Below are 14,066 nucleotides of genomic sequence, written 5' to 3'. Positions count from 1 at the left end.
GGTGAGTGAGTGGTGAGTGAGAGAGTGGTGAGTGAGTGAGTGGTGAGTGAGTGGTGAGTGAGTGAGTGGTGAGTGAGTGGTGAGTGAGAGGGTGGTGAGTGAGTGGTGAGTGAGTGGTGAGTGAGTGGTGAGTGAGTGAGTGGTGAGTGAGCGAGTGGTGAGTGAGTGGTGAGTGAGAGGGTGGTGAGTGGTGAGTGAGTGAGTGGTGAGCGAGTGGTGAGTGAGAGAGTGGTGAGTGAGACGTTGGTGAGTGAGTGAGTGGTGAGCGAGTGGTGAGTGAGAGAGTGGTGAGTGAGTGGTGAGTGAGTGGTGAGAGAGTGGTGAGTTAGTGAGTGAGTGGTGAGTGAGTGAGTGGTGAGTGAGTGAGTGGTGAGTGGTGAGTGAGTGGTGAGTGAGTGGTGAGTGAGTGAGTGGTGAGTGAGAGAGTGGTGAGTGAGGGGTTGGTGAGCGAGGGTGTGCTGAGCGCACCTGCGACTCGTAGGGCAGGAAGGCGATGTTGATCTCCTGCAGCGTCTTCACGGCCTTGGAGCACTTGGACTTGACCAGCTTGTTGAACAGCGCGTCAGGGCACGCTGGCGTCACGGGGGGCAGAGGTCACGGGGTCACCGGAGAGGTCGCGAGGTTGTGGGGAGGGTCACGAGGTCATGGCGGTCAACAGATGTCGTGTGGAGGGTCACGAGGTCAACAGAGGGGTCAGGAGCGCGTGGTCAGGGTCACGAGGTCGCGGGGTCAACATAGGTCGTGGGGAGGGTCACGGGGTCAACAGAGGGGTCGTGAGGGCGTGGGGAGGGTCAAGTGCTCAAGCGCTCATGCGTTGAGCAGGTGGTGAGCAGTGATGGAGTAGGTGGTGAGCGGTTATGGGTGAGTGGTGGTGAGGAGGGCTGTTGGTGGGTAAGTGGTGGTGAGGAGTGATGGAGTAGGTGGTGAGCGGTTATGGGTGAGTGGTGGTGAGGAGGGCTGTTGGTGGGTGAGTGGTGGTGAGGAGTGATTGGCTAGGTGGGTGAGTAGTGGTGAGAAAGGCTGTGAGTAGTGTTGGGCGGTAGTGGTGAGTGGTAAGGGCTGTGGGTGGGTGAGTAGTGGTGAGCAGTGGTTGTGTGAGCGGTGGTGGTGAGCGGTGAGTGGTGGTGGTGGTGGTGAGCGGTGGTGGTGAGCGGTGGTGGTGAGTGGTGGTGGTGAGCGGTGGCACGCTAACCATCAGTGAAGAACACGGGAGTGGTGGTGGTGAGTTGTGGTTAGTGGTGAGTGGTGGTGAGTGGTGGTGGTGAGTGGTGGTGGTGAGTGATGGTGAGTGATGGTGAGTGATGGTGGTACACTCACCATCAGTGAAGAACACCTGAGTGATGGTGAGTGATGGTACACTCACCATCAGTGAAGAACACGTGAGTGGTGTTGGTGAGTGATGGTGAGTGATGGTGAGTGATGGTGAGAAGTGATGGTACACTCACCATCAGTGAAGAACACGTGAGAAGTGATGGTGAGTGATGGTGAGTATTGATGGTACACTCACCATCAGTGAAGAACACGTGAGTGATGTTGGTGAGTGATGGTGAGTGATGGTGAGTGATGGTACACTCACCATCAGTGAAGAACACGTGAGTGGTGTTGGTGAGTGATGGTGAGTGATGGTGAGTGATGGTGAGTAGTGATGGTACACTCACCATCAGTGAAGAACACGTGAGTGATGGTGAGTGATGGTGAGTGATGGTGAGTAGTGATGGTACACTCACCATCAGTGAAGAACACGTGAGAAGTGATGGTGAGTGATGGTGAGTGATGGTACACTCACCATCAGTGAAGAACACGTGAGTAGTGATGGTGAGTGATGGTGAGTGATGGTGAGTGATGGTACACTCACCATCAGTGAAGAACACGTGAGTGATGGTGAGTGATGGTGAGTGATGGTGAGTAGTGATGGTACACTCACCATCAGTAAAGAACACGTGAGTGATGGTGAGTGATGGTGAGTGATGGTACACTCACCATCAGTGAAGAACACGTGATGGTGAGTGATGGTGAGTGATGGTGAGTAGTGATGGTACACTCACCATCAGTGAAGAACACGTGAGTAGTGATGGTGAGTCATGGTGAGTGATGGTACACTCACCATTAGTGAAGAACACGTGATGGTGAGTGATGGTGAGTGATGGTGAGTAGTGATGGTACACTCACGATCAGTGAAGAACACCTGAGTGGTGTTGGTGAGTGATGGTGAGTGATGGTGAGTGATGGTGAGTAGTGATGGTACACTCACCATCAGTGAAGAACACGTGAGTAGTGATGGTGAGTGATGGTGAGTGATGGTGAGTAGTGATGGTACACTCACCATCAGTGAAGAACACGTGAGAAGTGATGGTGAGTGATGGTGAGTAGTGATGGTACACTCACCATCAGTGAAGAACACGTGAGTGATGTTGGTGAGTGATGGTGAGTGATGGTGAGTGATGGTACACTCACCATCAGTGAAGAACACGTGAGAAGTGATGGTGAGTGATGGTACACTCACCATCAGTGAAGAACACGTGAGAAGTGATGGTGAGTGATGGTGAGTGATGGTACACTCACCATCAGTGAAGAACACGTGAGTAGTGATGGTGAGTGATAGTGAGTAATGGTGAGTAGTGATGGTACACTCACCATCAGTGAAGAACACGTGAGTGATGGTGAGTGATGGTGAGTGATGGTACACTCACCATCAGTGAAGAACACGTGAGAAGTGATGGTGAGTGATGGTTAGTGATGGTACACTCACCATCAGTGAAGAACACGTGAGTGATGGTGAGTGATGGTACACTCACCATCAGTGAAGAACACGTGAGTGATGGTGAGTGATGGTGAGTAGTGATGGTACACTCACCATCAGTGAAGAACACGTGAGTAGTGATGGTGAGTGATGGTGAGTGATGGTGAGTAGTGATGGTACACTCACCATCAGTGAAGAACACGTGAGTAGTGATGGTGAGTGATGGTGAGTGGTGATGGTACACTCACCATCAGTGAAGAACACGTGAGTAGTGATGGTGAGTGATGGTGAGTGTTGGTGAGTGATGGTGAGTGATGGTACACTCACCATCAGTGAAGAACACGTGAGTGATGGTGAGTGATGGTGAGTGATGGTACACTCACCATCAGTGAAGAACACGTGAGTGATGGTGAGTGATGGTGAGTGATGGTGAGTGGTGATGGTACACTCACCATCAGTGAAGAACACGTGAGTGATGGTGAGTGATGGTGAGTGATGGTGAGTAGTGATGGTACACTCACCATCAGTGAAGAACACGTGATGGTGAGTGATGGTGAGTAGTGATGGTACACTCACCATCAGTGAAGAACACGTGAGTAGTGATGGTGAGTGATGGTGAGTGATGGTGAGTGATGGTACACTCACCATCAGTGAAGAACACGTGATGGTGAGTGATGGTGAGTGATGGTACACTCACCATCAGTGAAGAACACGTGATGGTGAGTGATGGTGAGTAGTGATGGTACACTCACCATCAGTGAAGAACACGTGAGTGATGGTGAGTGATGGTGAGTGATGGTGAGTGATGGTACACTCACCATCAGTGAAGAACACGTGAGTGATGGTGAGTGATGGTGAGTGATGGTGAGTGATGGTGAGTAGTGATGGTACACTCACCATCAGTGAAGAACACGTGAGTGATGGTGAGTGATGGTGAGTGATGGTACACTCACCATCAGTGAAGAACACGTGAGTGATGGTGAGTGATGGTGAGTAGTGATGGTACACTCACCATCAGTGAAGAACACGTGAGTGATGGTGAGTGATGGTGAGTGATGGTGAGTAGTGATGGTACACTCACCATCAGTGAAGAACACGTGAGTAGTGTTGGTGAGTGATGGTGAGTGATGGTGAGTAGTGATGGTACACTCACCATCAGTGAAGAACACGTGAGTGATGGTGAGTAGTGATGGTACACTCACCATCAGTGAAGAACACGTGAGTGATGGTGAGTGATGGTGAGTGATGGTGAGTAGTGATGGTACACTCACCATCAGTGAAGAACACGTGAGTGATGGTGAGTGATGGTGAGTAGTGATGGTACACTCACCATCAGTGAAGAACACGTGAGTGATGGTGAGTGATGGTGAGTAGTGATGGTACACTCACCATCAGTGAAGAACACGTGAGTAGTGTTGGTGAGTGATGGTGAGTGATGGTGAGTGATGGTGAGTGGTGATGGTACACTCACCATCAGTGAAGAACACGTGAGTAGTGTTGGTGAGTGATGGTGAGTGATGGTGAGTGATGGTGAGTAGTGATGGTACACTCACCATCAGTGAAGAACACGTGTTGGTGAGTGTTTGTGAGTGATGGTGAGTGATGGTGAGTGATGGTGAGTGATGGTGAGTGATGGTACACTCACCATCAGTGAAGAACACGTGAGTGATGGTGAGTGATGGTACACTCACCATCAGTGAAGAACACGTGAGTGATGGTGAGTGATGGTACACTCACCATCAGTGAAGAACACGTGAGTGATGGTGAGTGATGGTACACTCACCATCAGTGAAGAACACGTGAGTGATGGTGAGTGATGGTACACTCACCATCAGTGAAGAACACGTGTTGGTGAGTGTTTGTGAGTGATGGTGAGTGATGGTGAGTGATGGTGAGTGATGGTACACTCACCATCAGTGAAGAACACGTGAGTGATGGTGAGTGATGGTGAGTGATGGTGAGTGATGGTGAGTGATGGTACACTCACCATCAGTGAAGAACACGTGAGTGATGGTGAGTGATGGTGAGTGATGGTACACTCACCATCAGTGAAGAACACGTGAGTGATGGTGAGTGATGGTGAGTAGTGATGGTACACTCACCATCAGTGAAGAACACGTGAGTGATGGTGAGTGATGGTGAGTGATGGTGAGTAGTGATGGTACACTCACCATCAGTGAAGAACACGTGAGTGATGGTGAGTGATGGTACACTCACCATCAGTAAAGAACACGTGAGTGATGGTGAGTGATGGTGAGTGATGGTACACTCACCATCAGTAAAGAACACGTGAGTGATGGTGAGTGATGGTACACTCACCATCAGTAAAGAACACGTGAGTGATGGTGAGTGATGGTGAGTGATGGTACACTCACCATCAGTGAAGAACACGTGAGTGATGGTGAGTGATGGTGAGTGATGGTGAGTAGTGATGGTACACTCACCATCAGTGAAGAACACGTGAGTGATGGTGAGTGATGGTACACTCACCATCAGTAAAGAACACGTGAGTGATGGTGAGTGATGGTGAGTGATGGTACACTCACCATCAGTAAAGAACACGTGAGTAGTGATGGTGAGTGATGGTACACTCACCATCAGTAAAGAACACGTGAGTGATGGTGAGTGATGGTGAGTGATGGTACACTCACCATCAGTGAAGAACACGTGAGTGATGGTGAGTGATGGTGAGTGATGGTGAGTAGTGATGGTACACTCACCATCAGTGAAGAACACGTGAGTGATGGTGAGTGATGGTACACTCACCATCAGTAAAGAACACGTGAGTGATGGTGAGTGATGGTGAGTGATGGTACACTCACCATCAGTAAAGAACACGTGAGTGATGGTGAGTGATGGTGAGTGATGGTACACTCACCATCAGTAAAGAACACGTGCGCTGCGCGGTAGCGGTAGTTCATGGCGTCCATGAAGTCGTCGATGAGCACCGATACGGACTGCGTGCACACACCACAGGCAAAGGTCCGCGTGTAGCCTTAGCAGACTGTTGGGGCAAGTGCTGTTCGTAGCGAGTAGCAGGGCCTACGAGGGCCTACGAAGGCCGGCGCTGTGGCACACGAGGGGGTGGGTGGCCAGCACCACGCCCGGCCGCCTTTGTCTTCCCAGCGGCGATGTTTACTCCACACCGCACCGGGTACTCATTTGAGGCCGAGTCGACCTAGGGGAGGCCCAGGACCGGTTCGCGTTGCAGCAGAAATCGAACTCGGGTCGCCGGGTTCGTAGCGCAGCGTAATTGTTGCTGTTGTTGATGTGGTTAATGCCACTGCTGTTGTAGCTGCTGCTGCTGTTGTTGTTGTTGATGTGGTTAATGCCACTGCTGTTGTAGCTGCTGCTGCTGTTGTTGTTGTTGATGTGGTTAATGCCACTGCTGTTGTAGCTGCTGCTGCTGTTGTTGTTGTGGTTAATGCCACTGCTGTTGTAGCTGTTGCTGCTGCTGTTGTTGTTGTTGATGTGGTTAATGCCACTGCTGTTGTAGCTGCTGCTGCTGTTGTTGTTGTTGCTCTAATCACCACTGCCCTGCCAAGGGCGATGGGACTTAGAGGAGGGGGGGACCTGGCAGATGGCCCCCACCCCACCCCCCCCTCCACGAGACTCGTCACGATCAGAGTCACTCGGTGACTCGGATCGCCTTGCTTTGGCCGTCCGCACTCACCCTGTATAGTCCACCCCCTGTATAGTCCACCCCCTGTATAGTCCACCCCCTGTATAGTCCACCCCCTGTATAGTCCACCCCCTGTATAGTCCACCTCCTGTATAGTCCACCCCATGTATAGTCCACCTCCTGTATAGTCCACCCTCTGTATAGTCCACCCCCTGTATAGTCCACCCCTGTATAGTCCACCCACTGTATAGTCCACCTCCTGTATAGTCCACCCCCTGTATAGTCCACCCCTGTATAGTCCACCCCTGTATAGTCCACCCCCTGTATAGTCCACCTCCTGTATAGTCCACCCCCTGTATAGTCCACCTCCTGTATAGTCCACCCCTGTATAGTCCACCTCCTGTATAGTCCACCCCCTGTATTGTCCACCCCCTGTATAGTCCACCCCCTGTATAGTCCACCCCCTGTATAGTGCACCTCCTGTATAGTCCACACCCTGTATAGTCCACCTCCTGTATAGTCCACCTCCTGTATAGTCCACACCCTGTATAGTCCACCTCCTGTATAGTCCACCCCTGTATAGTCCACCCCCTGTATAGTCCACCCCCTGTATAGTCCACCCCTGTATAGTCCACCTCCTGTATAGTCCACCACCTGTATAGTCCACCTCCTGTATAGCCGACCCCCTGTATAGTCCACCCCCTGTATAGTCCACCCCTGTATAGTCCACCCCTGTATAATCCACCCCCTGTATAGTCCATCCCCTGTATAGTCTACCCCCTGTATAGTCCACATCCTGTATAGCCCAGGGAGTGGACTATACAGGGGGTGGACTATACAGGGGGTGGACTATACAGGGGGTGGACTATACAGGGGGTGGACTATACAGGGGGCGGCCTTCGGAGCGATGTGCGGCGCTGCGAGGGTGAGCGGTGGGCACGAGTTGCTGAGGACATGCGGCATGCGGTCACGAGTCACTCTCTTTTAACCCCATCGAAAGATGTCACTTGCAGCAGCAGCACCACCACCACCACCCCCACTACCACCCCCCACTACCACCCCCCACTACCACCCCCCACCACCACCCCCACTACCACCCCCCACAACCACCCCCACCACCACCACCACTACCACCACCCCCCCACTACCACCCCCCACCACCACCACCCCCACTACCACCACCCCCACTACCACCACCACTACCACCACCACCCCCACTACCACCCCCCACCACCACCCCCACCACCACTACCACCCCCACTACCACCACCACCACCACCCCCACTACCACCACCACCCCCATTACCACCCCCCACCACCACCACCCCCACTACCACCACCCCCACTACCACCACCACTACCACCACCACTACCACCACCACCGCCACCACCCCCACTACCACCACCCCCACTACCACCCCCCACCACCACCACCCCCCCACTACCACCACCCCCACTACCACCCCCCACCACCACCACCCCCCCACTACCACCACCCCCCACCACCACCCCCACCACCACCACCACCCCCCACCACCACCACCCCCACTACCACCACCCCCACTACCACCACCACTACCACCACCACCCCCACTACCACCCCCCACCACCACCCCCACCACCACTACCACCCCCACTACCACCACCACCACCACCCCCACTACCACCACCACCCCCATTACCACCCCCCACCACCACCACCCCCACTACCACCACCCCCACTACCACTACCACCACCACCGCCACCACCCCCACTACCACCACCCCCACTACCACCCCCCACCACCACCACCCCCCCACTACCACCACCCCCACTACCACCCCCCACCACCACCCCCCCACTACCACCACCCCCCACCACCACCCCCACCACCACCACCACCCCCACCACCACCACCACCCCCACTACCACCGCCCCCACTACCACCACCCCCACCCTGACGCCTGCTGCTGCTGCTATTTGGAGTTTGCGTGTCTCTCTCTCTCTCCCCGTTGTCGCGTGGATTTGTCTCCGGGTCCTCCGGTTATTCCCTCCACATTGAGAATCGTGCACTTAGAGTATTTGGCTGCTGCCATACATTTCCAAGCGTCAAACAAGCCGCGTCGCTGAGCTATAATTTGTGATGGCCAGGCCGCTTCTGAAGAAGAGCTCCCCGACGCAGTCGAGCCGTGCCTGGTTAAACAAAACGTTTACAGACACCGCGTTCTCTGTGCAAAAGCGGCGGTGTGGGGAATTCCAACGGGGCCGACACCTTCGCTTTATTGACCTGGTCGTGGCCTATGGTACCATCAAAAGGCCACGGTTCTGGAATGTTCCTCGTGATTTCGGGGTCCCTGACCCTCTGCTCACAATCATCAAGAACCCCCCCCCCCCCCCCCCTATGGTGGTGGCGAGCCTCCAGCTAAAGCTGCGTGGCCAGGAGTCACAGCCAATCTCTGTTCACCTCGGGGTGCGACAGAGTTGCCCTCTGGCTCCTTCACTGTTTAACCCCTATTTCGACCACGGCGTTCAAGAGCGTCCCATGGATGTACCAGTGGAATTACCATCTGGTCCAGCTACAATCGTAGGCTGTATCCGGATGAGGTCAAGGGATAGCTCCCTATTGGTCAATCATGTTATGTATGCGAATGATCTGGTGATTGCTGCTCACTGTGAGGAGTTGGAGACCCTGCTGTCGAACCTGGAACTTGCCACTAAGCAATGGGGCCTGATCATCAGACCCACTAACACGAAGCACCTGCGTGGGTATTTTGTCATCAAACACTCCACCCCCACAGCTCCCCATTGGTGATGGAGCATTTGTGGAGAGTTTTCCATACCTGGGCAGTGTGCTACGGTTTGACAGCAGAGGTCCGAATCAGTCAATCGGAATTATATTTACATCGGCTGCGTAACACTGTGTGGAAGCTACCTGGTCTGTCGCTCCGCACGAAGCTTCAGGTCTTCTCGGCCACGGTCATTCCCTCCCTTCTCTACGCTTGCGAAACGTGGCCCTCCCCAATCGAACATCTTAGCCGGTTGGAAACATTTAGGCTGGCCTGTCTACGATCTATCCTGGGATTAACCAGGCTGGATTGTGTGAGGAGCTCACAAATCCTTTAAAGATCTGGACAAAGTCCCATCGGTAAGCTCCTCCGGCAGGCAAGGCTGCGTTGGCTGGGTCATGTAGCCCGCATGCCCAGCCACCGCATGCCGAAACAGCTTTTGTTCGGCCGGATTGAGGGGGCTAAGCGGGCGCGGCACGGGCTAGAGAAGAGATGGAGTGATGTGGTACAGGAGGACGTGGAGCTGAGTGGACTTGCCGATGACTGGTACCAGCGGTGTCAAGATCGGTCTCTGTGGAGGAGGCTCGTGAAGGACGCTACTACTGGGGGTGGTGCCAGGCTAGGTGCACAGTGAGGCTACTGGGCAGTTGGAGGCAGTCGCCCTCCAACAACAACGGAGGGCGGAGGAGCGACGCTCACAACAACGAGCGGAGCGCCAGGTGGCTAAAGCACAGTAAGCTGGCACAGTAGGGGGCACAGGTGGTGCACCAGCCAGTCATCTCAGTCAGTCGACCCGCGGCACCTGCTGGGTCTGTCCCGTGACCTCCTGACAGCAGCGAGCCTTCGACGCTGCGCACGGCCTCAAAGTGCACCCAGCCTGGCACAAGCACCGTGGAGAGTTTGGAAACAATCCCGGCAGCAGCTCCGCCCCCTCGTGCCACCTCCTCCACCTCCTCCACCTCCTCCTCCACCTCCTCCTCCACCTCCTCCTCCACCTCCTCCTCCTCCACCTCCTCCATTTCCTCCTCCTCCTCCTCCTCCTCCACCTCCTCCACCTCCTCCACCATCGATTCGTCCTCGACCACTGGCCACGACTCACCCGTGGCCCTTGCAGCGAGACCGTCGTCGTCATTCGCCACGCTCCATCCACTGCTGGACGCAGCCCTCCCCGAGACGCCGCCCGTGTCAAGCGCTGACATCACCGAGTTAACCCATTCACCTCCTCCTCCTCCTGGGGCCCAAATGATTCCTCTCCCCTACCCCTAATGGGCTCCCCCTCCTTCCCTCTCTGGGGCCCAGTAAACCCCCCCTCCCCCTCTCCCTCTCCCCCCCCTCTCCCCTCCCCCTCTCCCCTACCCCCCCCTCTCCCCTCCCCCTCTCCCTCCCCTACCTCTCTCTCCCTCTCCCTCCCCCCTCTCCTTCTCCCTCCCCTAGCCCCCTCTCAAGCCGGAGTCGGTAATGAGATAATCCCGGATGAGTGGAACACGACTCCCCCCCGGCCCCTCCCTCTCCAGCCCCTCCCCCAGCACCCCCCCGACCCCTCCCCCAGCACCCCCCCGGCCCCTCCCCCTCCAGCCCCTCCCCCAGCACCCCCCCGGCCAATCCCCCAGCGCCCCCCCGGCCCCTCCCCCAACGCCCCCCCGGCCCCTCCCCCAGCACCCCCCCGGCCCCTCCCCCAACGCCCCCTCCCCCATAGCTCCCAGTCCCTCCCCCATCCCTCCCCACGTGTTAAATGAGGTGAGAGTGATGCGTGACGAGGTGAGTGTGATGAGGTGAGTGTGATGAGGTGAGCGTGATGAGGTGAGTGTGATGCGTGATAAGGTGAGCTTGATGACGTGAGCGTGATGAGGTTAGTTTGATGTGTGATGAGGTGAGTGTGATGCGTGATGAGGTGAGCTTGATGAGGTGGGTGTGATGAGGTGAGCGTGATGCGTGATGAGGTGAGTGTGATGAGGTGAGTGTGATGCGTGATGAGGTCAGCGTGATGAGGTGAGCTTAATGACGTGAGCGTGATGAGGTGAGTGTGATGCGTGATGAGGTGAGTGTGATGTGTGATGAGGTCAGCGTGATGAGGTGAGCGTGATAAGGTGAGTGTGATGAGGTGAGCTTGATGAGGTGAGTGTGATGAGGTGAGTGTGATGATGTGAGTGTGATGAGGTGAGCGTGATGCGTGATGAGGTGAGTGTGATGCGTGATGAGGTGAGCTTGATGAGGTGAGTGTGATGAGGTGAGTGTGATGATGTGAGTGTGATGAGGTGAGCGTGATGCGTGATGAGGTGAGCGTGATGAGGTGAGTGTGATGTGTTATGAGGTGAGCGTGATAAGGTGAGTGTGATGCGTGATGAGGTGAGTGTGATGAGGTGAGTGTGATGATGTGAGTGTGATGAAGTGAGTATGATGTTGTGATGAGGTGAGTGTGATGAGGTGAGCGTGATGAGGTGAGCGTGATGAGGTCAGTGTGATGCGTGATGAGGTGAGTGTGGTGAGGTGAGTGTGATGAGGTGAGTGTGATGAGGTGAGTGTGATGATGTGAGTGTGATGAGGTGAGTGTGATGATGTTATGAGGTGAGTGTGATGAGGTGAGCGTGATGAGGTGAGCGTGATGAGGTGAGTATGATGCGTGATGAGGTGAGTGTGATGAGGTGAGTATGATGCGTGATGAGGTGCTCACCTTTTCGGTGGGCGTGATGAGGTGAGTGTGATGAGGTGAGTGTGATGCGTGATGAGGTGAGTGTGATGAGGTGAGTATGATGCGTGATGAGGTGCTCACCTTTTCGGTGGGCGTGATGAGGTAGACAGCCTCCAGAGTGGGCAGCGTCTCCCTCACCTTGTGCAGATCCTCCACGACTACAGTACACACACAGTACACACACACAGTACACACACACAGTACACACACAGTACACACACAACACACACACAGTACACACACACAGTACACACACAGTACACACACACAGTACACACACAACACACACACAGTACACACACACAGTACACACACAGTACACACACAGTACACACACACAGTACACACACAGTACACACAGTACACACACAGTACACACACACAGTACACACACACAGTACACACACAGTACACACACACAGTACACACAGTACACACACAGTACACACACACATAGTACAGACACACAGTACACACACACAGTACACACACACAGTATACACACAGTATACACACAGTACACACACACAGTACACACAGTACACAAACAGTACACACAGTACACACACAGTACACACACACGGTACACACACACGGTACACACACAGTACACACACACAGTACACACACACGGTACACACACAGTACACACACAACACACACACAGTACACACACAGTACACACACACAGTACACACACAGTACACACACAGTACGCACACACACAGTACACACACACAGTACACACAGTACACACACAGTACACAGTACACACACAGTACACACAGACAGTACACACACACACAGTACACACACGGTGCACACACAGTACACACACAGTACACACACACAGTACACACACAGTATACACACACAGTACACACACACAGTACACACAGTACACAAACAGTACACACAGTACATACACAGTACACACACACAGTACACACACACACGGTACACACACAGTACACACACACAGTACACACACACGGTACACACACAGTACACACACAGTACACACACACGGTACACACACAGTACACACACAGTACACACACACGGTACACACACACACAGTACACACACAGTACACACATACAGTACACACACACACACAGTACACACACACAGTACACACACACAGTACACACACAGTACGCACACACACAGTACACACACACAGTACACACACACAGTACACACACACAGTACACACACGGTGCACACACAGTACACACACAGTACACACACACACAGTGCACACAGTACACACACGCACAGTACACACACAGTACACACACACAGTACACACACACAGTACACACACACACACACACAGTACACACACAGTACACACATACACAGTACATACACATACACAGTACACACAAAGTACAGACACACAGTACACACACACAGTACACACACACACAGTTCACACACACAGTACACACAGTACACACACAGTACACACACAGTACACAGTACACACACAGTACACAGCACACACACACAGTACACACACAGTACATACACATGCAGTACACACACACGCAGTACACACACACACACACAGTACACACACAGTACACGGAACACACACATTACACAGTACACACACAGTACACAAACACGCAGTAAACACACACGCAGTACACACACACGCAGTACACACACACACACAGTACACACACAGTACACACACGCACACAGTACACACACACACAGTACACACACACGCAGTACACACACAGTACACACACAGTATACACACAGTACACACACAGTACACACACAGTGCATACACACAGTAGACACACACACAGTACACACACAGTACATACACACAGTACACACACAGTACACACACACAGTACACACAGTACACACACAGTGCATACACACAGTACACACACAGTACACACACAGTACACAATACACACAGTACACACACACAGTACACACAGTACACAATAGACACAGTACACACACAGTACACACACACAATACACACAGTACACAATACACACACAGTACACACAGTACACACACAGTACAGACAGTACGCACACACAGTATACACACAGCACGCAGTACACACACAGTACACACGCAGTACACACAGCACGCACACATACACAGTACACAGTACACGCAGTACACACAGTACTCACACAGTACATACACAGTACACAACACACGCAGCACACACACAGTACACACAGCACACGCACAGTACACACACA

At 53.5% G+C, this 14,066-nt stretch overlaps 1 protein-coding gene across 2 annotated transcripts in view; it reads right to left on the bottom strand.

Moving 5' to 3' along the window:
* The window catches only part of LOC116955337 (syntaxin-binding protein 1-like), a 58,262-nt gene that overhangs the window by 32,484 nt on the left and 11,712 nt on the right, over window positions 1-14,066 (bottom strand). For both annotated transcript variants that reach the window (XM_076052965.1, XM_032976359.2), the window contains 3 exons: window positions 11,899-11,975; window positions 5,619-5,697; window positions 469-572 (listed from right to left, as the gene is read on the bottom strand). In XM_076052965.1, coding sequence (XP_075909080.1) covers window positions 469-572; window positions 5,619-5,697; window positions 11,899-11,975 — 260 coding nt within the window. The remainder of the gene's footprint in view (window positions 1-468; window positions 573-5,618; window positions 5,698-11,898; window positions 11,976-14,066) is intronic.

Source organism: Petromyzon marinus, chromosome 59 (assembly GCF_048934315.1).
Source record: "Petromyzon marinus isolate PM22_M1 ecotype Great Lakes invasive population chromosome 59, UKy_Petmar_22M1.pri1.0, whole genome shotgun sequence".
NCBI lineage: Eukaryota > Metazoa > Chordata > Hyperoartia > Petromyzontiformes > Petromyzontidae > Petromyzon > Petromyzon marinus.
Note: the sequence above shows the minus strand (reverse complement) of the source record. Positions and strands in the feature narration are given on the sequence as shown.